The sequence below is a fragment of the Macrotis lagotis genome, chromosome 3, assembly GCF_037893015.1.
Source record: "Macrotis lagotis isolate mMagLag1 chromosome 3, bilby.v1.9.chrom.fasta, whole genome shotgun sequence".
In the NCBI taxonomy this organism is placed as follows: domain Eukaryota; kingdom Metazoa; phylum Chordata; class Mammalia; order Peramelemorphia; family Peramelidae; genus Macrotis; species Macrotis lagotis.
In genome coordinates, this window is record NC_133660.1 from 46840471 (window position 1) to 46866014 (window position 25544).

Here is a 25544-nt window from a genome sequence, read left to right on the forward strand (position 1 = left end):
TGCATGTTGTTTCATTAAATTTACAAGTTTCAGTGCATTAATTCAGTATCATAAATTTAAGAGTTTTGCGGATGAAATGATGTTCTGCTTATAGAATCCTAGGGATTCAATTAAAAATGTAATCCAAACAAATAATCTATCAGGATATAGATAACCAACACATAAATTCTAAGCTTTTCTGTATATTGCCAACAAAATCCATGAGGAAAAGCAAATTCCATTTGAAATAACTAAAGAATGGATAAAATACCTCTTACCAAGTACCATATGGATACAACCACAAAAAACTGTTTACAAAAATAAATATCAACCTGCATTATTTGGAGATATAAATATATATATATAAATATATATATATATATATATATATATATATATATATATATATATGTATATAGTTCATGATAATGCCATGATAAAAATCATAAAAAAGACAATATTACCCAAAATTACTACCCTTCAGGTGGCTTTGCCTGGTTTCTCCCACTATTAGTGAAATTATCTTCCATCTATTCTCTCTCTCTCTCTCTCTCTCTCTCTCTCTCTCTCTCTCTCTCTCCAAAAAGAGGACAGGAGATATTTTTGTCTTTCTTTGTATACTTTGCTTTTAACTCATTGACTGATACACAGAAACATGTTGATTGACTGAGAGTTACTTTTACAAGTAACTTTTCATCCAGAAGAAGAAAACATCAAGTGTATAATAGAAAATAATTTTTAAATAAAATTGGGAAGAAAGATATGAAACTATACTAAAAATCAGTAATTAATGAAATCATTTTGCTTTAGTTAAAAATATAAAAGTTCATCTTTGAACAGATTAAACACACAGAAACAAGCAAAAATAAGTGTTGATTTTGATAAACCCAAAGGGATCTGTAAAAACCAGCTTCAGGAATAAAGACAACAATCTGGCAGAAATTAGGTGTTGACCAACATTTTTATCATAGGTCACAATAAGCTCTAAGAGGATAGAAGATGGATACAAAACAGGGAGGCTAGGTGCAGTGGATAAAGCACCAGCCCTGGAGTCAGGATTACGTGGGTTCAAATCCAGTCTCAGACACTTAATAATTACCTAGCTGTGTGGCCTTAGGCAAGCCACTTAACTCCGTTTGCCTTGCAAAAAAAAAAAGATAGATACAAAACTCTTGACTAAATAAGGGGGAAGGAGTCAGGAGATGCAGTAAATCATGTTGATTACATAAAATTGAGAGATCTCTACCCATATAAAATCAGGGACTAAAATTTGAAGGGAAAACAAGTGGGAAAAGTTTTATGGTAAGTTTCTCTCATAAAGGTCTGATATTAAAGATAGATAAGAAACTAGTTTAACTACATAAGAATAATCATTCTCTCATACATAGATGGTATGAACTGACAGTTATCACAGAGAAAAATTCAAGCTATCACAACCATATGAAAAAATTAAGCCACTAATAATAAGAAGAAAAGATGATAATAATAATAATGAAAAGAACTCTGACATTCCTCTTTACATACATCAAGTTGAGATGAATGACAAGGAAAATAAAATGGCAATTGTTGAAAGGTCTATGAGAAGACAAGCACTAATTGGGCAGTTGAACTGTGTTTTGGTCTCTCCATTCAAGAAAGTGTGCCCAAAATTTCTTAGAATATGCATGCTCTTTGACCCAATATCTGGGAAACTGGAGTTTGTTGAATTGATGGAGGACCAGAGTTCAAATGTGACCTCAGATACTTGATACTTACTAACTGTATGACCTTGGGCAAATCACTGAACCCCATTGCCCCATCAAAAAAAATGTTTTACTACCCAGGTCACAGCATTTTTATGAGAAATGAAGTATTCTCTATGCAAATATAAAATTTAAATATTATATTGCTATTTATTTTGTATTATGTTTTTAAATTTTTTTTTCCTATGTATTGGAGTTACCCAAAGGAAAACATAATTCCATGAAGATCCTTTAGTTAGGGGTCTGTAGTCTGGGTCCCTTTTTGCGAGTTCCAATGGCATCCTCTATAGGAGGAGAGTTTTTGTAAAATGATTGTACTAAGACCTTTTCTCCCATTCCAATCAATTAACACTGGATTCTGAAACTAGATTGTATATTCTTTGAGAACAGCAACCATATTCACTATTCTTTGATGTCAGTGCAAAACAAGACATCAAAAAACATACTTAAATACATATATATACACATATTGATTACTTAGTGGAATAGAATTACTTAGTGGAATAGAAGTACTGGTATTTCAACCAAAAATCTGGGAGTTATTTTTAATTCTCTTCAATTATTTTGTATATTTTTTTATTTTAATGACTTCCCAATAATGCCTCATCCTTAATTGAACTGTCCTTTGTAACAAAGAAATAAAATTGTGCAAAACAATCTACATTTACCAGCATCTATCAGCAAATGCTTCATTTTACATTATATGCTGCCACCTCTCTCCCGAGAGAAGGCAGGAATGTTTCATCATCTGAAGTCAAGATTGATCACTGAGTTCTGATTACTGAGTTTGTATGCCTTTGAGTATTGTTTCCCCTTACATTATTGCCATCTTTGTGAATATTGTTCTCCTGCATCTACTTACTTTGTATTGCATTGTTTTAAATGAATCTCAAGTCAGAAAAAATTTTTGTTTTAAAAACTATTTTTTCCAAAGTATACTAGAGACCTTTCTGATAAATATAGCATTATGAACAGAATTAGATCTTTATTTACTATTTAGTTTGTTTAATAATGATCTCACATTCTGGACTCTATTTATGATCACTAGTTCTCATTGGACAAAACTAAAATATATCAAGAAAAGTTTCCTTTGGTTGTTGTGCTCTGAGCTGTCTTGAGTTTTCAAAAAAAAAATTCTCATTAGCTTTTTCCCTCTTATTTTTCTATTTCTTATAAAAGAAGGGAACCAAATAAGTACATTCAACTTTTAATTTATAATGTTTACTTGACTCCTAATTAAATGAAAGTATTTCTCCATGGATAAATATGTCATTCTCACTCAATTTTTATTTTCAGGTCCTTCTACACCTACATATCTTTCGAATAGGATGAAAAATTATGTTCCCAGACCTTCCTCCATTAAAGACAATGACATAGAATCTTCTTTAGAGGACCACCATCAGACACATTGTTACCAGCGGCGAGTCTCGCTTTGCTCCTCTGCCTTGTCAGGGGGCCAAAAGGAAGGAAGTCTGAGTTCTCAGGATTCTAGGACAGAGAGCGCCAGCCTGTCCCAGAGCCATTTAAATGGCTTCTTGGTAAACCATTTGGGTGCCCCTGCCCAGCAGGAAACCCAGAATCCCAACCCTTCTTCCTTGGCTGTGTCTAAAACAGCCGAGAAAAAACAGACCTCAGTCGACCACAACCAGAGCAAAGCCACAAAGTTAGGCATTTCAGAAACCATGGATTATTCTGACCGTGGGGATTCAGATATGGATGAAGCAACTTATTCAAGCAGCCAGGATCATCATATTAAAAAGGTATAAGTTATTTCCCAACCTACTTTCTATGAACAACAAGCTTACCCCTTTGCCCTCCACTATCCCTTTCAGCTCTTATATGCAGTAGCCCCAAGGTTTGGTCAGGGAATACTTACAGTTTCTGGCCAAACTATCTCATGTTAGATATTTTGGTGATCTGAAAATGGGGATTAAGTGTACATTCCTACTAGGAAGACAGTGTGGGACAGGGGGGAGAAGGAGTGAGGCTTGCAAGCATAGGACTTGAGTCCTGATTTGTGATGACAGAGTCCCTTAATCCCTTTCGGCCTGTTTCTCCATCTGTTGTTGTCACTGACCTCTGAGACCTCTTCTAGCTCTATCTGTGACCCTTAGATCTTCACTCACTAACCACTGTTGTGTTGTTTGCTAACTGAGAGGAGGCTTTGAGCACTAACCCCAGTGCATGTGTTATTGTAGAAAGCTTGCAATGAGCTGCATGTTTATGTAAAAGAATGAGGATGCTAAGGAAGACGGAAAGAATAAAATTCAGTTGTTTGATTTTGTTTGGTAGTTCAGTTGTCAAGGAGGTTTGATAGCACACCAATCCACTTGAAGAATGGCAGCATGTGCCCAAATGAAAAGAAGGTTTTTAAGTGACATATGAAAAAATATCTTCATCTTGTATGTTTTATATGGAGTAGGTAGATAAAATCTATATTTTTTAAAGAATATGGTCAGAATTTAGATAAAAGGACAAATAAAAAACTTGACAAATTTTTAAAGTCATTTAAAACATTTTCTAAACTGGGAACAACAGGGGACTAGGAATTGGACCAAAGTCACGGACCAATATTCAGGTGCTGGAATCATGACTTGAGGCAAGTTACAGTACTTCTTCCCATTTCCGTATCTATTAAATGATGGGACAGTATGAACAATCTGTTGTTTTATGAATCTGCTATATCCTACCTCATTTTAGCTTACTGTCCCCTCCATATCCCTCAAAAAAATACCCATTAGACTCCTCCAATAAATCATTCATTTTGACACAGAAAATCCCTTGTTTTTTTGTTTGTTTTTTCTTTATTAAGGAGCCTTCTTCAATGAGTACAGCCACCAAAATGAATTTAAAAAAACATTCTTCAACACCTCCTAAGCCTGGAGATATCTTTGAAGTTGAACTGTCTAAAAATGATAACAGCTTGGGAATAAGTGTCACGGTACTGTTTGAAAAGGTTTTTACATGTTTTCTTTTGTTTTCCATTTCTGGCACTAGGTGAACACACAGTGGGGCCGTGTTTATTCCAACCCACTTGTTGAGTTTCTCCAGTTCTATTAAACCGAGGCATACTTGAAACATTGGCTCGGTCAGGAGGAAGAGAACCTCTTATTTTCTGCTGTCCTTTTTTTGTTTCCCATTCCTATAAGAACAAATTGGGGAAAATACTTCTTTTTTTCCCCCCTGCTGGTTTTAGAAGGATTTAAATTCAGAATTACTTAGTCAAATGATGACCTCAAATCACTAATTACAACCTCTTCTTAGAGTGGGGCCATTTCTTGCAAAAGCAAAATATTACAGAAAACATCCTTTTCCTTAAGTCACAAATCATTAATGACTTACTTCCATGAATACTTGCTTCCATGCATGTTTTTTTATTTGTAGAAATCTTATGTATGCAAAAATGAACCTATAAATTCATGCTCATAATCTTAGATTATACGGAAGACTTCTATAATAAATATTGAATTTCTAACTAAAGTGGTTTGCAATTTATCTAAATTCTCTAATGCAATGTTATTTTAAAGCTCCATTTAAGTATAATAAAATAGGTAATTTTAACATTTATGTAGATTAGTTATTCAGTTCAAGCTTAAGATATTTCAAAATTAATTCTAAAACTTTGCAAATATTTCGTAAATGATAGTGGTAAACAAATATTAAAATATTGTTATCAGAAGAAGAAAACTTAATAGAATATTTAGTTCTACTTGAACTCACTCAATCCATTGGCATTCCCCCTTCCTTTACATTGAATTATCTTCCTGTGTTATGGAAGCAAATAAAAGTCTCATATTTTATTAAAGTAGAATGAACTAATTATATTAATTTCCCTTGCAGTATATGAAAACTTCTCAAACGTAAACCATTCAAAATGAAAGATTTCAGTGTTTACTTTCATTAGGATATTTGATCTGAACATAGCAACAGCAACAATAATAATTAAAATAATTATAATATTTATATGACAATTTAAGATTTGGAAGATGCTTTAGAAATTTCATCCCATTTGAGCCTCATACCAACCCTGGAAGGGTTATTATGATTATTATTCCCATTTTACAGAAAAGGAAATTGAGGTAGAGTACAAGCGTCTTGCCCAAGGTCAAACAAACTAGTAAATATCCGAGGCAAGTCTTTCCTGACTAGATCCAGTACTCCACCCACCATAGTGCCCCCTAGCTGGCCAGAATGACACCATAGCAAAGGGAGCCAGCCAGATACTGACTGTGTGACCCTGGGTAAGTCACTTAACTTCTCAGAGGCCCTCAGACAACTCTTTAAGTCTGAGTTTCAACAAGAGTGCAATCTGGACTCAAAGCAAAGTTTTTTCATTAGGAGGTCCCTTTGTCAATGAAATCTGACATTTAATCCAATCACAAAAAGTACATCATTCTTAAGAATGCTTTCAAATAGTCCTAGGCAGAAACTAATCTTGCATGAATGTGTTTCTGACTGCATTCCTCTATAATCTGTTTCTTAATGCATGATATGAATATTTAAAGAAGCAATCTCTCTGCAGAAATATGCTCACTTTGTGACGGGAAGCTTAGAGTATTCTGGTTTGAATACAGAATTTTGTCTAATAAGAATTCCACATTCTCATAGTGTTAGATAATTTGGGCTTGTCATTTTCATTGGTCTGGAAGTCACTGTATTTGCTGAATTCAAGGCTCTTTTTTGCTTGAGATCATTCTTGCTTTTTGATTCTTAGGAAGGTTTGTGATATTTCTTATTTTCATGCTTCTTTCCATGTAGGGAGGAATAAATACCAGTGTCAAACATGGTGGTATTTATGTGAAGGCTGTGATTCCCAAGGGGGCAGCTGAATCTGATGGTAGAATTCAAAAAGGTGAGTTAGATTGTCTTCTCTGTCTGTCACATAAGAAATGATCAATAAAATTAATATAGACTTTTAATTCATACTACAGAGGGGAGAAAAGAGCAAAATCAGAAATAATATTGTTATCCTTCTGGCAATTTTCTCTGTACCAATTTAAAATCTAATTGCAAAACATTTTGATTTTAAATTTAGAATTTGCCATGAAACCATTTTCCCTGATTCAGATTCATGGAGGGGGACAAAGGCAGTAGCTTTGTATCAATAGTGGCCTACCTGTGGCTATATTCCCACTAACCAAGTTGTACAAGTTTTTTGTTGTTTTTCAGTCATATCTGACTCTACAATGACCCCATTTGAGGTTTTCTTTGCAAGGTTCCCAGAGTAATTAGCCATTCCCTTATCCAGCTCATTTTACAGATGAAAATATTGAGGCAAACAGGATTAAGTGTCTTGCCCGGGGTTACACAGCTAGTACATGTTTGATGCCAGACTTGAATTCATGATGATGAGTCTTCCTGATTCCAAACCTGATGTTGTATCACCTAATCACCTTAATTATGGAAAATATGGAGCTAAAACTTGGTTTAGAGACATTTTAGTAGGGGGTGGCTAAGTGGCCCAGTGGATAGAGCACTGGCCTTGTAGTCAGGCGTGCCTGAGTTAAGATCTGACCTTAGACACTTAATAATTACCTAGCTGTGTGGCCTTGGGCAAGCCACTTAACCCCCCACTGCCTTGCAAAAAATAAAAATAAAAATAAAAAATAAAGACATTTTAGTGGTAATAAGCTAGGTGATCTTACTTGTAGTTTTGATTTTTTTTTTTTTTTTTTTTTTTAGTTTTTGCAAGGCAGTGGGGTTTAAGTGACTTGCCCAAGGCCTCACAGCTAGGTAATTATTAAGTGTCTGAGGCCAAATTTGAACTCAGATTCTTCTGACTCCAGGGTTGGTGCTCTATCCACTGCACCACCTAGCTGCCCCAGTTTTGATTTTCTTGAAAAAAAACTATTTGCAATACTTTTGGAAAGTTATATGTAGAAGTATTCAAATTTTCTCAATTTTTACCAAATCCCTTTCTTATTTTAAGGTGATCGTGTCCTGTCTGTTAATGGAGTTAGTTTGGAAGGAACTACACATAAACAGGCTGTGGAAGCATTAAGAAATACAGGGCAGGTAATAGATGCTTTTTCTATTTACTAATTTATCAGTAAAATAAAATAAAGCAACACCAAGCTCTGTGAGATTGTCTAATTTGTCAGCAAATATGCCAGACAATGATTCTCATAGTTTCTCCATTTATATCTTCTTCTAGCCTATATTAAAATCAGGTGACCATGGGTTTTGAATTGTAGAGGCTAATTTTCACCTTTATCCAAACCTGAGCTTCAGGAAGAAATTTAAAATACAAAATATGCTCTCACAGTTTTCATTTATACTTAACATGGATAGCAATTCAGAGATATTCTTTTAAAAGCAGATATTTGGACTGGTGTTTGAGAAATTAATACAATTTAAAAGCAGAAATTTGGGCTGTTGTAATATTGAGTATTTCTATGATTTTGTGGCATCTACAATATAGCTGAAAATTTTACCGAAATATATTTTGATGAAAAATATTAGACAAAGAAATTGAATTGACTTCTGAGGCTTCATATCAAGTTGTCATAAAGACTAGAATGAGACACTAATCTTTAAAATGCCATTAATTTGTTTATTTGTTTATTTTCTGCCTCCATCTTTTTTGTGCTCAATTAAAATCCCAGTGAAAATCTCAATGAAAATGACCCTGGGTTTTCCAAGAATATGCGTATGACCTACAACCTTTTCCAGGAACTGCTAAGTTGGGAAGGATTTTAACATGAATCATTTTACATTGCATGTCTGCTGTCTGAAGTCCAATTTGGATAGACTCATTACTAGGATGATCACAGATTGATCAAATTTTGGGTCATAATATTTCAAAGAAACAGTTTTCCAAGGCATAGGAGAGTTTAAACCTAATCATCCAAGGGTGAAGAGAGTATCCAGATTTTATGATTCGTAGTTATTTAAAGTATCAAGTAAGTAATATCAAGTGATGTTTAAATGTTCATTCCCAAAAAGCCATTGGAAAAAAATTTTTCTTTTTCTTTGAGCTAAGTCTTGTGTTTTATTTTTTCCAATTACATGTAAAGATAATTTTCAATAATCTTTTTTTTTTATTTTTTGGGGGTTTTTGCAAGGCAGTGGGGTTAAGTGACTTGCCCAAGGTCACAAAGCTAGGTAATTTTTGTGTGTCTGAGGCCAGATTTGAGCTCTGGTCTTCCTGACTCCAGGGTCACTGCTCGATCCACTGCCTCCTAGCTGCCTCCAAAAGTCATTCTTTTTAAGGAAATGTGCATGGATATTCATGATTGCTCCAGGTGAATTAAGGAATAGAGTACTGAGCCTGTTATCAATATACTCATAATCCCCAAATTCAGGAAGGCTGACTGTGAATAAAGAACTACAGGGCAAGAGTTATATGAAGAAGTTCTCTATCCGCTAACTGCCCCTCAATATTCATTTTTGTAAGATTGTGAGTTCCAGATTTTTCTTCTTCTTTTCATGCTCTCCTTCCTTCCCAGGATAGAAAATTATCTAATATGGATTATACATATATAGTCATGTTGATTTCCAAATTATTCTTCTTGTGAACATAGAATCAGAACAAAAGGGAAAAGTCCACAAGAAAGAATAAAACAAATTTTCAAAAGTGAAAATAGTATGCTTTGATTTGCCTTCAGACTCCACAGTTTTTTTCTATGGATGTGGATGACAAAAATGTGTTCTTACTTTAGCCTTAATTCACCAAATACTGCATTTTTTTCTAGGTGGTTCATCTGTTGTTAGAAAAAGGACAGCCTCCATCTGCCAAAGTGCATGCACCAGTGACTCCACAGGGAACTCTCCTAGAACAGGCTGCCCTGGAAAAATCCATGAAAAAAGCTAACAATGCCAAAGACTATGATTTTGTTACTGAAGGTCAGGCCTAGAAGGGTTATTATCTTTCTTTACATAGGTTTGACTTCATGTTATTTATGTATAAATATAAATATACACACATATCTATTTTGTTATTGATATGCATATATATAAGAATAACTTTTTTTGTTGTTTTCACTTCACTGCGCATACAGAATAGGAAACGGAATAACCAGAGAACCCTCCTCTTGCTCCTTAGGCTGTGAAAATAGGAGTTCACCTCTCAGTAGCACAGACACCCATCTCTCTAATATTTTAAGTCAATAAGTCAAGGAAAGGCAGATTCTTCATTGGGCATTTTCTACACTAATGAAATTTGACATTTAAGGGGGGAAAATATTAAGGAGCCTCTGTACAATGTGCCCAATCCATTCACTGATGATACAATTATATAGCTCTTTAAATTAAAGTTTTATATCTAATTCATTTAAAGCATTGCCTCTTGTATTTTAGGATTCTCAGTGAGGTATAATTAGCAGTGGGCAGTAAAAATAAATTCTTAGCATTTTCTATTTTGTGGCAGACCTTGGATTTCACTCACATCTTCTTACTTTCCATTAGAGTATTCTCTTCTTTTTACTTCTTGTTACTCTATCCTGAACATTTAGCTTTTGAATTTTCCATTCCTTAAAATTCATGAAATCTAGACTAGAAAAAAGTTGTAATTCTTTCTTATTTCAGCAGATGATTAGTTAAGAATACAAGACTTTGCCAGCTACTCCACCTCCTCATTCTTTTTTCAATGTTTTATTGACATTTTTTACACTATTCTTTTTTGTCAGTGAACTTATTCCTCAGTGTCCCCAAAACACCTCTTCTAACAAAGGAAATAGTTCAGTGAAATAAAAAGTCAAAAGGTGTGCTTATTTATAGTAAGCATTTATACTTTTCAATCAACAGGGTGCCCATTTTTTTTCTAGTCTTCTCCAAGCACAAAAGTGCTTTCTACCAATAGAACTTAAATTACTTAATTTTATATGAATGAAATTCCAAAATATGAACACAACCTTATTTCATAACTGGTTCATGTTCTTTTTCTCCATCCTCTGCCTTGTTCTTCCCTTCTCCTTTTTCCCCCCTTCCAAAACCTGTTTCTTCAGAGAACTTAGCCCAGGGTTTAAAACATTAGGAGGTAGTGAAGGATTGGCATAAAACACACTGTTTTGAAAAATACCTCATCTTTTCTTTCTTCTCTTCCAGAACTTTGTTTTCTTAACTATTTATTGGACCTTCATAGCCACTTCATTTCCAGATGAACTTTGGAACTGTATAAATATTCACTAGTTTCTATTAGCATTGGGTTAGAATTAGGATCTAAGGGATAGCATTGGGCCATATTCAGTAGGGATGGGAGCTACCTTGATAAGGGGAGATAAACTAGTAAAATAGCAATAAACCTGGAGATTTTTGAATATATCAAATAGATAAAAGTAGCCTCTTTGTTCTTTTGTCTTGCAGAAAACACATTTGAGGTAAAATTACTGAAAAATAGCTCAGGTCTAGGTTTTAGTTTTTCCCGTGAAGACAACCTCCTTCCAGAGCAAATGAATACCAGCATTGTAAGGGTTAAGAAGCTGTTTCCTGGCCAGCCAGCAGCTGAAAGTGGAAAAATTGATGTTGGAGACGTCATCATGAAAGTGAACGGGGCTTCTCTGAAGGGGCTTTCCCAGCAGGTAAATAGCAAACATGTGGCCCTTGCGTGCATTAGAGGGGAAAAAAGATGGGCATTTCAGAATGGTAACATAATGCTTGTATTTTAATTTTTAATCAATTTTACCTTTTAGGACGTCATCTCTGTTCTCAGGGGAACATCCCCAGAAGTCTCTTTAATCCTTTGCCGACCTCCACCTGGTGTACTGCCAGAAATTGATGCCTCTGTTCTGGTAAGACTGTGAGATGATATTTTTCATTTTTAAAGGAGTTAAAATATAGCTATTAATTATAGTTGAGATGGGTTAGTTTTATCAGTGATCACTGCCCTGGTTCTATCATGAACCAGCCTGTAACCTTGGATTTCTTCATCTCTAAAAAATGGGAGGCTCTACTAAATGAGCTTTGAGGTCCTAAGAAGCATAGGCATGAATTTCCATTACCAAAAATATTAAATCTCTGCACTATCAGTACATTAGCCAAGGAAAAGGAATTTTCTTGCTTATTGTTTCATGATTATTTATTACCAATTAGCATTTGTTTGGTTCTGTCTTATCAATAAGAACCTCAGAACTACAACCTTGATGGACTTCTTTGTTCCATCTGTGCAACAACCAGGGACAATTTGGGGCTGTCTGCAGTGGAGAATACCATCTGTATCCAGATAAACAGCTGTGGAGGTTTTTTTTTGTTTTTTTGTTTTAGGTTTTTGCAAGGCAAATGGGGTTAAGTGGCTTGCCCAAGGTCACACAGCTAGGTAATTATTAAGTGTCTGCGACCGTATTTGAACCCAGGTACTCCTGACTCCAGGGCCAGTGCTTTATCCACTGTGCCACCTAGCTGCCCCAGCCATGGAGTTTGAACAAAGTTCAAGGACTATTCCCTTTAATTTAGGAAAAAAACCCAGATATCTTATTGTCTGATCTTGTTTTCTCTTATACTTTTTGTTTCTTTAAGGATGTGATTTCTCTCTTATCACATTCAATTTGGATCAATGTACAACATGGAAACAAAGTAAAGACTGACAGATTGCTTTCTGTGGGGGGGGGATGGGGGAGGGAAGTAAGATTGGGAGAAAATTGTAAAAAAATAAAATCTTTAATAAACAAAAACAAAAGAATCTGAGAACTAGAAATGATTGACATCATCTCATTCTGTTTCTTGCCTTTAGCACTATAGATATTTATTGTTACAATTTATATTTTTAAATGTCTCTGGAAACAGAATTATAAATTTGGCATTGATTGTTATTGATTTATATAGTGATAAATGAGTTATCAGAAGCCTGACTTTGACTCAGTTGTTTAAAGATGAATTTGATTTAATTAACATTTAAGTGCCTACTCTGTGGTAGGTTTTGTTTTTGAATTGGGTATAGAAAGAAAGAAAAAGACAATACAATTCCTGCCTTCAAGAATCTTACATTCTACTGTAGGATATGGCTGGTGGGGGAGAATCTTAAATTTGGAATTTTAAGATGAAGGAGATTCAACAGCTCTAAGATGGTACTGAGGTTATATAAGCATTAGGAAAGACCTGGCCCCTGAGATGAGCCTGGAAGGGAACTAGGGCTTCTAAGAGAAGCAACAGGGGAAGAGGCAATGTGTGGGAAATATAGCAATGCATAACAGTCTGGGAAAAAGCAAGGCCAAAAAATGTCATGCCAAGTTTGGAGAGCTGCTAGTAAGCCAGTTCATCTGGAAAATGACGTGTAAAGAGAGAGGATAAGAATTAATTTTGGTAGAGCAGGTGGGAGCCAAATTGGAAAGGACTTGAAATGCCCAGCTACATTTCAATCAAAATGACGATTTGAGCAGAGGACCTCACCAATCTCCCCCAAAGTGGCTTCTTCCAATACAGAACTGGAGAAGTATTCAGTTAGCAGTATACTGTTAATAGGAACAGGACCCAGCAGTAAAGGCAAACAAGCCCATGACACTTCTCTAAGTGTAAGAGGAAACAGAGATGTCAGGCTTGCAGGACTTTTTATCTTAAGGTAGCAAGAATAGACTTCCCTAGGAAAGCTCCAAGATGGTTATAAAAACCACAGTAGAAACTTAGAAAATCCTAGGGAACAGTGGAGGCCAATGAAAGTGTAGCTTAGACCAGAATACCCAAGGCTCTGGAGTCTCCAGCATCTAGTCCTGAGACAACACAGAGAGCTCATAAAATTCAGTGTTTTGAACTCAAAAATCCCTGTGAGGGGATAGTCACTTCAGGAGTCCACAAAAAGACTAAGCAAAACCTACCACCCCTGTGTTGGCACAGGGCCTCAGTACAGTAACTAAAACTGGAGAGTTTGAATGATAAACAAAGATAAACAACTAGTTTAAAAATGTTGCCAGTAATAACAGGAGTTGTTGATTAATCTTAATGGATTTGCTCATTTCATGAGTACAATAATCAGGGACAGTTTGAGGGTATCTGCAATCTTTATCCAAAGAAAGAATTGTGGAGTTTAAACAAACACCAAAGACTATTACCTTTAATTTAAAAAAAAAACATTATCGTATGTAATTTTTCTATCTCTTTTATTTAAAATAAAAATAATTTTTTGAAATGTAAAAAAAAGGTTGCAGTTCTAAAGTTCCCTCAAAAGGGAGAGTGGTTTCATACCAATTACAAGTGGAGGGTCAACAGAAAAGATGGATTGTCCATAACTAGAGAATATTAAGCAAAAGACTGAAAAATGAGAAATTCTTACAAGAGAAAGTGTTAAACAATACCCATGCTTTAGAATCATTGAAAAGTGGAATAAAGGGACAGCTAGGTGGTGCAGTGGACAGAGCACTGGCCCTGGAATCAGGAGGTCCTGAGTTCAAATCCGGTCTGACACATAATAATTACCTAGCTTTGTGACCTTGGGCAAGTCACTTAACCCCACTGCCTTGCAAAAAAGAAAAAGAAAAAAAGAAAAATGGAATAGACCAAACAAATCATTGAGAAAGAAAAAAAGTTGGAACAAATTCTAAAGTTTGGAAAAATAGGAAATATAAACTAATTTTTTTGACTGACTTAAATATATCACAGAAAAACAATTGAGCATTAACACACAAACATATACACATATACATAAAAGAAAACTATAATGTACTCTATCAAGAAATTTTAAATGAACATCTCAAAGGTTCATTAGAAGCAGTGGCAAAGCAAAGTTAGAAAATATCTACCAATGAGTTCCATATGAAGGAAAAATTCTTAGGAACTCATAGCCAAAAATCTAAAGAAGAATCCTATTCTAATGAAGAAATGTTATAAACATATCCAGAACAAAATAATTCACCAAGGAATCAAAACTCAGAATCACACAAGACCTGACTTACAGGAGGCAGCTAGGTGGAGCAGTGAATAAGGTGCCAGCCCTGGAGCCAGGAAGACTCATCTTGCTGAGTTCCAATCTGTTCTCACATCTACTAATTATGTGACCCTGGACAAGTCATTTAACATCATTTGCCTCTGTTTCTTAATCTGTAAAATGAAATGGAGAAGGAAATCATGATCAAGTGGCTAATGTCTGAGACCAGATTTGAAATTAGGAAGAAGAGTCTTCCTCTCTCCTGGTTTTGTATACTATCCACTGCACCACCTAGCTATCCAGAGTTGTTTTGCAATGCTCCTTTTGTTGGTGTAAGGATGGAAAGTTATTTTGGTTAATACTCAGCTTAAGAATTTGTCTTTACCTAATAATCAGAAACTACTGAAGATTTTTGAAGAGGAGAATGCATTGTCAAAAATCATTAGAATAGGGGCAGCTAGGTGGCACAGTGGATAGAGCACTGACCCTGGAGTCAGGAGTACCTAAGTTCAAATCTGGTCTCAGACACTTAATAATTACCTAGCTGTGTGGCCTTGGGCAAGCTGCTTAACCCCATTTGCCTTGCAAAATCCCCCAATAAAATCATTAGAATAAAATTTTCATATCTTTGAGCCATAAACATTAAGGTACCCAGTGAAGTATCATCATCATCATCATCATCATCATCACCCATTTTACAGATAAGAAACTGTAGCTCAGGGAGGTTGTAACTTCCTAAGTCCATATACCCTGGCACTTGACCCTGTTCTTAATTTAAGTTCAATATTCTTCCATCACATTGAAATAAAGTCTTAGGACTAGTCAAGGATATCTAACCAAATATAATAAATATTATACCTAAAACTTTAGCTATCACAATGTTTTTGTTTATTCCAGAAATGACACTAGGGATATTCTGTGATTAAAAATGTAAGGAAAAGCATTTCAAGGGAATATGGTGACTTTGACAGTGTGACTTTGACTCACTGGGCATTGTCATATAAACTTCACAGCAATTTATCTCATAAATAAGTTCTAATCGTAATAGATGGCAATCTTCTTTCTGTATTGCAGACTCCACTCAACTCCCCAGTACAGATATTTCCTGACAACAGGAAAGAAGCCCATCAGCCATCACATGGGGATCATGGCACCAGCTCAGATGAAAACGAAATGTCTGACAAAAGCAAAAAGCTATTTCATCCCGTTTCTAGGAGAGATAGCTTTGGTTATAGTAGTGGAAGTGGAGAAGAAGACTTAGCAGTCGCTCCCACCAAAATGAAAAACACTAACCGGAACTCAGGCTCTCACCAGACTCTAAGTAGCATGATAACGCCATTGAACAATCGATATGAAACAAGTGGCCAGGAAGAAGTCACCTCTCCCATGTTTTATTACCCTCACGAATCATCCAATAGGCCAAACTATGCAGACAGGTATGGTTTAGATTTTTGCAAATGCCCAGAGCATTTTTATTTTTGTTATCATTAACAACATGAAAAATTGTACTTTTATGTTTCTATCTCTCCTACATGGCTAGTTGGACTGTTGGAACAATTAAGCAGTAATCTCTTTAAGCTACTCTTACCTGAGATCCTATCCCCTGTTTAATATAATCCTCTCAACTCAGTCCATAGAGCCAGAATGTGTTCATGTAGCCACAAAACAGAAAAACTTTCATTTTGCCAGTCCAATCATGAAGTATTGTTTTTTCAATAATTTATGAGTAAAAATTCTCAAAAAGAGGTGGGGAGGGAATGAGGACCCATTGGAGGTTTAAGGAGAGATAAAAAAATGTAGAAAAGTCTTCAGTTAGTGAGATAGTGAACCAGTTAGGGAGGTTTAAAGAAACTGCTGCCAGGATAATGAGGTGGAACAGTGGATAGAGTGGAAGAGAAGCTTTTTTGTGAGTTCAGATCTATTCTCAGATACTTACTCATTGATCCTGGGCAAGTCAGTAAATCTTGTTTGCCTCAGTTTCCTCATCTGTAAAGTGAGCAAGAAAATGACAAATCTTTGCCAAGAAAAATCTCAAATTTGGGATCATGAAGAGTTAGACATTGCTGAAATCAATGCAACAATAACAAAGAAACTACTTTGTCATAATGAGGATTTGGTAGAGACTATGTATCATAAGTTTATAGTGGATCCAGTCAGTATCATTTCATAATTTTCTCCATCCTTCTTCAGAAATAGGAATGAAGCCAGCAGTTGGTGGAAGTAATATAAGGTTGAGGCTTAGCAGGGTAAAAGCAAGGATAGATCAAAGGATCAAGAGACTTAAGAGAAGAGGCCAAAGTAGAGTCCCCTGATTTACTAAGGAATGAAGATGGGGAAGGGATAATAGTGTAAGGGCTGATGCACGGAGGAAGGATTCTGGGATGAAAGGATTGGAGATCGTGAGGATGGAAAACAGGTTTGGGGTTGCAAGGCAGAGGGAGAAATGGAATGACAACAGATTGTGGTAAGATAAGGGAATTTCAGAGTTCCATGAACTTGAAAGGGTTGTACTTGTGTAAGATGGCAAAATTAAGGCTATGACCATTTAGTCTCTCTTTCACATAACAATCCATCAAATGCCTGAATTTATTAAAAACAAAAACCTTTCTGTTCCCTGGTTCTGGGGCATGCTTTCCTAATTCATTGGATTTATACCTTGAGTAATTTGAAAATATTTATCTTTGTGTTGTCTCTGTGTAGCAATCCTCCTTCTCCTTTGCCAGTGGACATAGCACCTCTTCAGGGATGCAGACTGCAGCTGGAGAATATCTCCTCTAGTTCAGTGGATAATAATTACATACATCATACTCCAGAACTCATGCCACAAGAAGACATGACATGTCTGGAGAATAGCCTGGGAAAACAACTTGAAGACTTTGAACCCGTAAATTCTCTATCCCTTAAATTAAAATATCTCTGTTTAAAAGAATCTATTATTCACAAGAAAAAAGTATGATTTGTTTTTTGAAAAGCTTAATAATTCAAATAAGTAATACCAATAAATAATATCTTTGCTAATATAATGTAACTCCAACCTTAATAAATTAATTTTTTTTACTAACTTTAATTGAACTAAAATGTATTTTTCCTTCACCCCATGATGCTGTTTTTCATGTATAAAGGATACTTTTCACACTGGTCATCTGTTTGACTTTATAAATAGCTTTTAAAATACATAGTAATCTCTACCTAGCCTGAAAATTGAATCTCTCTAATTACCTTGTTATGTGGACACTACTGTCATGTCCCCATGTTTTAGGATTTGTCTGTGAGCAGTATGATGAAAAAACTGATATTAGCTTCACTCTTATTTGCCCTTCCTTCCATAATTGTCCCTGAAGCTTCCTTAATCTCATACAGACTTCTTTAGAACCTTAATTCAGTTTCTACAGCAATTTTTCCTATGGGGACCTAAGTTCTTGGCAGTAGTAGTATTATTATCTTAGAAATATCATTGTTAAACACTGTTATAACGTCTACCCACTTATTATATCTCTAATTATGCTGAAATTATAGGCATTATGCCCTTTGGAAATGCTCTTTTGGCTATGTCTAGGCAAAAAAGAAAAGGATGTATTTTATCATGGCTTCTGCATGCCCCTCTTTCTCTCTCTCTGACTGCATGACCAAATCACCATTTTCTTCCTTTAGGAAGTGGAACTTCATATAATCCTGACAAAATCAGACAAAGGCAGCCTAGGCTTTACAGTTACCAAAGGTGCTGAGAGTGTTGGCTGCTACGTCCATGATGTCATTCAAGACCCAGCCAAAAGTGATGGAAGGCTCAGACCTGGGGACAGACTCATAAAGGTGAGACAACATAACATTGATAAAAGGATAGACCAGAACCATTAAGAGCAGTGTGGTGAGATGTGTGTGCTTCTAAAAAAACCTTTTTACAATAACTATTATCAGCCCTTGGAATCATTTAAGAAATGACTAAACTAACTTACTCTCTTCAATATGTCATAGAGTCTGGTAGCAGATTTTTGAGTCTTGAATTGAGTAAAAAGTCTTATTAGATTTATGTGATCTATGTATTTTTCATTTTCATTTTATTTACAAGTTAATGGAAATAGAATATTCATTTAATCAAAAAGGCTATTATACATCATGCATTGTCCAAGATATGTTATAAACAGATAATATATCATTTCCTTGGCATTCTTGACTTGTATCTCATAAATTATAGGTGTCAAACATGTAGCCTGCAGACCACATATAGACTTGGCAACATTTCAAGGATGGCCTAAACCAGATAAAGTGTAATTGAGAAATATTTAACAAAATAAATAAAAATACCAAAAAACCATAGATAATTAAAATTTAAAAATAAGTCATCATGTTACCTGCTGGTATCTTTAGGAACTGATTAGTGGCCTCAGTTTCTATTTGAGTTTGACACCACTGCCATAAGTTATCATTTCCTTTTATGTCTTTTCAGGTTAATGACACAGATGTCACTAATATGACTCATACAGATGCAGTGGCTTTGCTTCGAGCTGCACCAAAGACAGTCAAATTAGTTCTTGGACGGATTTTGGAGTTACCTAAGATCCCAATTTTACCTCATCTTCTGCCCGATATTACATTAATGTGTCTCAAAAAGGAATTGGGTAATGTAAAATTAAAGTTTTTATTGAAATATTTTATTGGTTACAATAAAAAAGTTTCCTTTTATTACCAAGCCAAAAAAAATCTTTTTTGTGCATTTTCTTTTCCTTTGAAGGTCTGTCCTTATCTGGTGGCCATGACACCATTTACCAGGTTATCTATATTAGTGATATCGATCCAAAGTCAACCGCTGCCACTGAAGGTGATCTACAACTATTAGACATAATCCATTATGTGAATGGAATCAGTACACAGGGAATGACCCTGAAAGAGGCAGAAAGAATATTGGAAATGTCATTTCCCACAGTGGTGCTGAAAGCAACAAGGTATTTGCCGATGTTTTAGCATATATACTTGCACATCCCTTAAATCTTCACATTCTGTCCTAAAGTTGACAGCATTTATTTATCACTTAAATGCCCTAGCACTTGAAGCTTAGTACTGGAAATTTAAATACAAGCAAAAGGAAAGACAATCCCTGCCTTCAGGGAGGTTACATTCTAAAGGAACACTCAAAAAGTGTTCCTTAAAGGGGCAGGGTGGATTCCGATGAAGAGGGACACAGGAGGACAAAGTAGAAGGGGACCAGACTGGGTCACTACAGTTAGGCTAAATTGTTAAATGAATAAGGGATTATATTACTGTTCTAGTAATTGATTATATCCTCATAAGCTAAAGGAAAGTTGTAAATAACATTTTTTTTCTATCATAAGCAATGGAAATAGACTGTGAAGATGACCATGAATGTCCTGTATCCTGGTTATAGTTATGGTACATTCAGATACTAGATTAAGAACAAATACATGCCAGAAAAACCAATTTTATTGTCTATTATATCTTTATATTTTCTCTTTGTGAGAGTTGAACAGTTTATCTTTCAAATGTGAGATTTTTTTTTACTATTTTTATCAAGTTGTTAGATCTTTGCTAATAGTATTAATTCCTTAAGCACTATATATATTTTCTCTTTCCCCAGTGGGGAATTACTAACCTGTTTTCTCATGTCTTTCTAAAGATTAGATTGGCAAAGAAGTGTTTGCCCATTGAGGCTTTCAATAATAGGTGAGAGAAGGTCAGAAAACTTGAAAAATATTTTTATGGAAATCTTTTCTAATTACTGTGAATTATTTTTATATTCCACAAATCCCTTATCACTATTATAAACATGAAAAATGAGGGCATTTGTGTTGATGGCCCTTTGCTTACCACTATTTTGTGTGCCTGTACCCATCAGTGACATGGGAATTAACACTGGTTGTTAGGAATGTTAATAATGTTAAGCAAGAGGTATCAGTGGTAGGAACTGGTACCATCTTATTCTGTACCTTTTCTCTCAGTGTCTTATTAACAGTGAAATGGTGTCTTGCAAAATTGAATTCAGGACTATGCCCAAAGCAACAATTATTGCTAAGTTCTGACTATATATATTTCTTGGACTTTCTCTTCCAATATACCACCTCCCCAGTCAGTGAAAGTTATCATTGTAACCTCTTTCACCATTTTATTAGCTTTATACTTCAGTATAAATGAAAGAAAAATGGTTGAATAGCTTCATGTTAAAAATTTACTCAAAGATCTAGGACAATGCTAGGAGACTTATTATGGACAACACCATCCACATCCAGAGAAAAACAAGAACAAACAAAAAATCTTCTCTTATGTTTTTTCCTTCCTATCCCATAGTTTTCTTTCTTATTCCTTAGGCTTAATTTCTCATACACAAAATGACTAATATAAATAAACATGTTAAACATAAATGAATATGTACAAGTTTTACCAGACTGTTCACTGCTGAGGGGAGGGGGGTAGAAAAGGAGGGTGGTAGAAAAATGTGAAACTTAAAAATATGCAAATCAATTAATGTTGAAAACCTTGCATAGCATGTAATTGGAAAAATAAAATATAAATAAAAAATTGACTCAAGGGGCCTATTGCTGCTAGGTCAAAAGCTAATCATGCTTCAAAGTCAAAATGGATTTCTGAACATTGAATGTATTGCAATATTGGTAGAAGAACGGAAAACAGCATTATCTTGTATTCAAATGGAGTCCAGAGCAAAATTGTATTTAAAAAAAGACAATGTACCACAGTGAACAACTAATATTTTAAAGTATATGACCAATGGATTTCCCATATAATTTGCAAATGTCTTTTCTTTTTGTTATCACAGAGATGGCCATCCAGTGGTTCCCAAGTTGAAGGGACCCACTAGTTCAAATTCAAGATCAACTAATGGTAACGGTAAGGATAATATTATAGGAAACTGGTTATTTAAATTATCACTCAATTAAAATATTGTCATTGCAATGTTTTCAACTTCAAAACTATTTGTTGAGGGGCAGCTAGGTGGTGCAGTGGACAGAGCACCTGCCCTGGAGTCAGGAGTACTTGAGTTCAAATCCGGCCTCAGACACTTAATAATTACCTACCTGTGTGGCCTTGGGCAAGTCACTTAACCCCATTGCCTTGCAAAAAAAGAACTATTTGTTGAATTCCTATAGCAGACAAAACAAAATGAAATACTGACATGAACAGGATTCAGAAAAAAATATAAAACTTAAACACTTAGACACGGGACTGACTGACGTGCCTTTTGAAAAATAAAGAACTATACAATCACAGAATATGATGGAAGGGATTTGATAATCTGCCTTTAAGTTTTGCAAATCACTATCCTCATGAGTACATGTTATAAATATATTATCCCCATTTTACAGATGAGGAGGTTAACTTGTCTGTAATCACATAAGTTGTTTCTGAATATTCTTCTGACACCAAGACAAATAGACTATCCACTACATGAGTCTGGCTCTCTTCTAATCTAATAGTACACATATACATGGACACAAGATGACATCTTAAAACTTAATAGGTGGTGCTCAGATGAAAGTCTTTGGAAAGAACTCTTGACCACCTTTCTCTGAACCCTTCTCATAGTCATTTTGGACTCTTCAACTAAATGAAAAGGCATTTCTAATTCATTTATTGAATCAAGATATTATTTATTTGAAGATTTAACAAACTTGTTACATACCATCTTTTTTTCAGCTTTCTCATAAATACTAAAATTAGGCATTGGAAATAATGTTTATTTTAATGCTATACTCAAAAGTCAAGGACTAAAGCTGGTCTGGAGTAAAGTTCCTTAACTTTAAACATAAAGAATTAGAATACAATTTAGGAGATTTTGTCCAATATAGTTATTCCTTCCTACCTCATCACGGTTTCCACATATCATGGGGTTGGCGTAAGAAATCAAATGGGAATTTTTTGAGAGTTTTTGCAGAAGCCACAGGTGACTGAGTTTAGAAATTCAGAAATGCATAAAATATATGTATAGCATTATATAATAACAAAACAGTTTAAATTTTAATGCCACAATAATTCAGATCTTCAGGGGCGGCTAGGTGGTGCAGTGGATAGAATACTGGCCCTGGAGTCAGGAGTACCTGAGTTCAAATCTGGGCATCAGACAATTACTTAGCTGTGTGGCCTTGGGCAAGACACTTAATCCCACTGCCTTGCAAAAAACTGAAAAAAAATAATTCAGGTCTCTGGTATGCAGAAAGGTAAAAAAAAATTGTATGCAGATTTTCCAGATCTCAGTGGTGCTACACCCCTAACTCCTGTGATGGGGAAGGGAGGACTTTATAACTAGTTCCTCATCCTTCTATAACTTTGCCAAAATTGGACAAGGCTGGGCTAAAGTTTCTTTAGCTGTAAAATAAGTTTGATTGCAGTACTTCTATCTAAGGAATATTAGTCTTTTTTAGATCACATTAATTTCTGAATATAACCTTCCCTATCCCTACCCAACAGATTGTCCCTTTTATCAAAGAAAAGACAGAGTAAAACAGTCATTCAACAAAATTAATCAACAGCACAACCAAGTCTGACCCTCTAGGCAATGTTCCACATGCATAATCCGCACTTGCAAAGAAAGGGAATTGCATTTATCATTTCTTCTCTGGAGCCAACCCTAGTTTTTAGAATTGCTTGACATTCTCTTTGGGAAGTTCTGTTCTTTCCATTTTCATGACTGTAGTTTTTGTATATATTGTTTTCTTGATTCTGAGTACTGTCTGCATCAGTTCATTTAAGTTTTCGCATGCTCCTCTAACTTCTTTGTGTTTGTCTGTCTTACATTCATATATCATAGGTTAACTATTTCCTAATGTCATTAAATATTCATTGAATTCTAAGAATATAAAATTCTTCAACAGTATTCACACTGTCAACAGACATGTGATCCATTTACAGCATTTCACATTGAACCAATCATTGAGACTATCTTAATGACTTCTTTTTTTAAGAAACATTTTATTTTGAATTTTATGATTTTCCCCCATTCTTGCTTCCCTCCCCCCACCCCCACCCCATAGAAAGCAGTCTGTTAGTCTTTACATTGTTTCTGTGGTATACATTGATCTCAGTTGAATGAGATGAGAGAGAAAAATAAAGTATAAGACAGAGCAAAATTACATAATAAGATAATGGTTTTTTTTTCTAAATTGAAGGTAATAGTCTTTGGTCTGTCCAAATTCCACAATTCTTTTTCTGGATACAGATGGTATTCTCCATTGCAGATACCCCAAAATTGTCCCTGATTGTCATGGAAGGAAGTCCATCAAGGTTGATCATCACCCCCATGTTGCTGTTAGGGTGTACCATGTTTTTCTGGTTGTGTTCATTTTGCTCAGCATCAGTTCATGCAAATCCTTCCAGGCTTCCCTGAATTCTCATCCCTCCTTGTTTCTAATAGAACAATAGTGTTCCATGACATACATATACCACAGTTTATTAAACCATTCCGCAATTGAAGGACATTCACTTAATTTCCAATTCTTTGCCACCACAAACAGGGCTACTATGAATATTTTTGTACAAGTGATGTTTTTTACCCTTTTTTAAAAAAGGTTTTTTGCAAGACAGTGGGGTTAAGTGGCTTGCCCAAGGCCACACAGCTAGGTAATTATTAAGTGTCTGAGGTCGGATTTGAACTCAGGTACTCCTGACTCCAGGGCTGGTGCTCTATCCACTGCACCACCTAGCTGCCCCTGTTTTTACCCTTTTTCATAATCCTAAATGACTTCTAAAAAGAATAAGGAAGAATGTAATGTGAGTGGTTTTTCTTGGGATGCCTGTAAAATGACAGGATTGATTAGATAATCTCTAATATTTCATCTAACAGTCCATTCTGTTACCCTATTTTCTACTATTCAATTGAACCTAAAGTTTTGGTTCAAATCTTTTGATATTATGCCATTATAGTACTAGAATGTATAAAGGCACTAGCTTATTTGGAATTAATCTGATGGTTATGTTTGTCTTCTGCATTTTCATCACTTTTGTTCACTCCTTATAGGTCACCACCTTGGCGATCACTGTGGCCAACCAACTCTACCCCCAGATAATTCTTATCCTAAGGTAAATAGAAATCTCTTTTTACTTATTTCTGTCATTCTCAAACTAAGAGAAATATTCGAATTTTTTAATTTTATTCCACTAAGTTAAGGATTTGCTTGTCCTTTTTTAAGCATTAGAATATCACATCATTTAATAGACCACTAAGAGAAAATACCACCTTCATAAACTCATAGAATTAGGCAGGCATTTAACTATTTTTGACTGAGCTGAATTACTTAAATGGATCATTTTGTTTCTGGGAGTACTTGGCTCTCATGCAGAATTATGTGTAGTTGGCCCCAGTATGAAGCCCCAGAGGAGGATGTGGTTAGCAGAATTGCTGTATCAGCTTTGTGTTCACCAACCCTGACCTTCAAATATCACTTGTGGCAAGTCTAATATACTCCCTAAAGTCTCAGGAATTTCATCACTAAGAAATGATGTTTAAAAAATAAAAACTTGAGAATACTTAATGTACATGTTACTTTCTGACAGAGTGGTAATCAAATCAGTACGGATTGAGACATATTTTTTAGACTTCCTCACAGTGGGAATTTGTCTTACTTGACTATGATTATGTGATACAAAGGATTTTTTTTCTTTTTCTTTTCCAATGGGAAGGGGATGGATAGGAAGGAGAAAAGGTAGATTTTTTTTATCGTTTTCTCAAATTCTGATATAAAAAATTAAATATACACATGGGGAAAATAACTGTTTTGGTGAATGAGGGAGAAATGAAGGCAAATTTTACAAAGAATATTTTAAACATATAATTAAATCCTACGTTCATTTTTTCTGCCCATTTCTGATTTTAAATCTATTATAAAAAGGCACTAATAGAACTTTAAATCATTAGAGCATATGTTGAGCATTTCTTAAGCAGTAACAGCTGTAAGTGTTTATAGTTTGTCCTCTTTCCCATATGCACTCTGTGCAGCTCACAAATTGTTTGTGACTTGTTCAGTGTGCAGAAGTTTGCCTTCCTTGTAATCTTCTGCATGTGAACAGAACAA

The 25544-nt window shown here is 35.1% G+C and overlaps 1 protein-coding gene across 9 annotated transcripts in view; it reads left to right on the forward strand.

The window, feature by feature from the left end:
• Positions 1 to 25544, forward strand: part of PTPN13 (protein tyrosine phosphatase non-receptor type 13) — a 231074-nt gene that overhangs the window by 168749 nt on the left and 36781 nt on the right. For 4 of the 9 annotated variants that reach the window (XM_074228614.1, XM_074228608.1, XM_074228613.1 and 1 more), the window contains 14 exons: positions 3016 to 3481; positions 4534 to 4677; positions 6480 to 6573; positions 7651 to 7736; positions 9416 to 9566; positions 11025 to 11239; positions 11351 to 11449; positions 15586 to 15947; positions 17212 to 17395; positions 18163 to 18321; positions 18956 to 19127; positions 19241 to 19451; positions 21296 to 21366; positions 24491 to 24552. In XM_074228614.1, coding sequence (XP_074084715.1) covers positions 3016 to 3481; positions 4534 to 4677; positions 6480 to 6573; positions 7651 to 7736; positions 9416 to 9566; positions 11025 to 11239; positions 11351 to 11449; positions 15586 to 15947; positions 17212 to 17395; positions 18163 to 18321; positions 18956 to 19127; positions 19241 to 19451; positions 21296 to 21366; positions 24491 to 24552 — 2476 coding nt within the window. The remainder of the gene's footprint in view (positions 1 to 3015; positions 3482 to 4533; positions 4678 to 6479; positions 6574 to 7650; positions 7737 to 9415; positions 9567 to 11024; positions 11240 to 11350; positions 11450 to 15585; positions 15948 to 17211; positions 17396 to 18162; positions 18322 to 18955; positions 19128 to 19240; positions 19452 to 21295; positions 21367 to 24490; positions 24553 to 25544) is intronic. The other 5 variants (XM_074228610.1, XM_074228616.1, XM_074228615.1 and 2 more) reach the window with 3 other exon arrangements.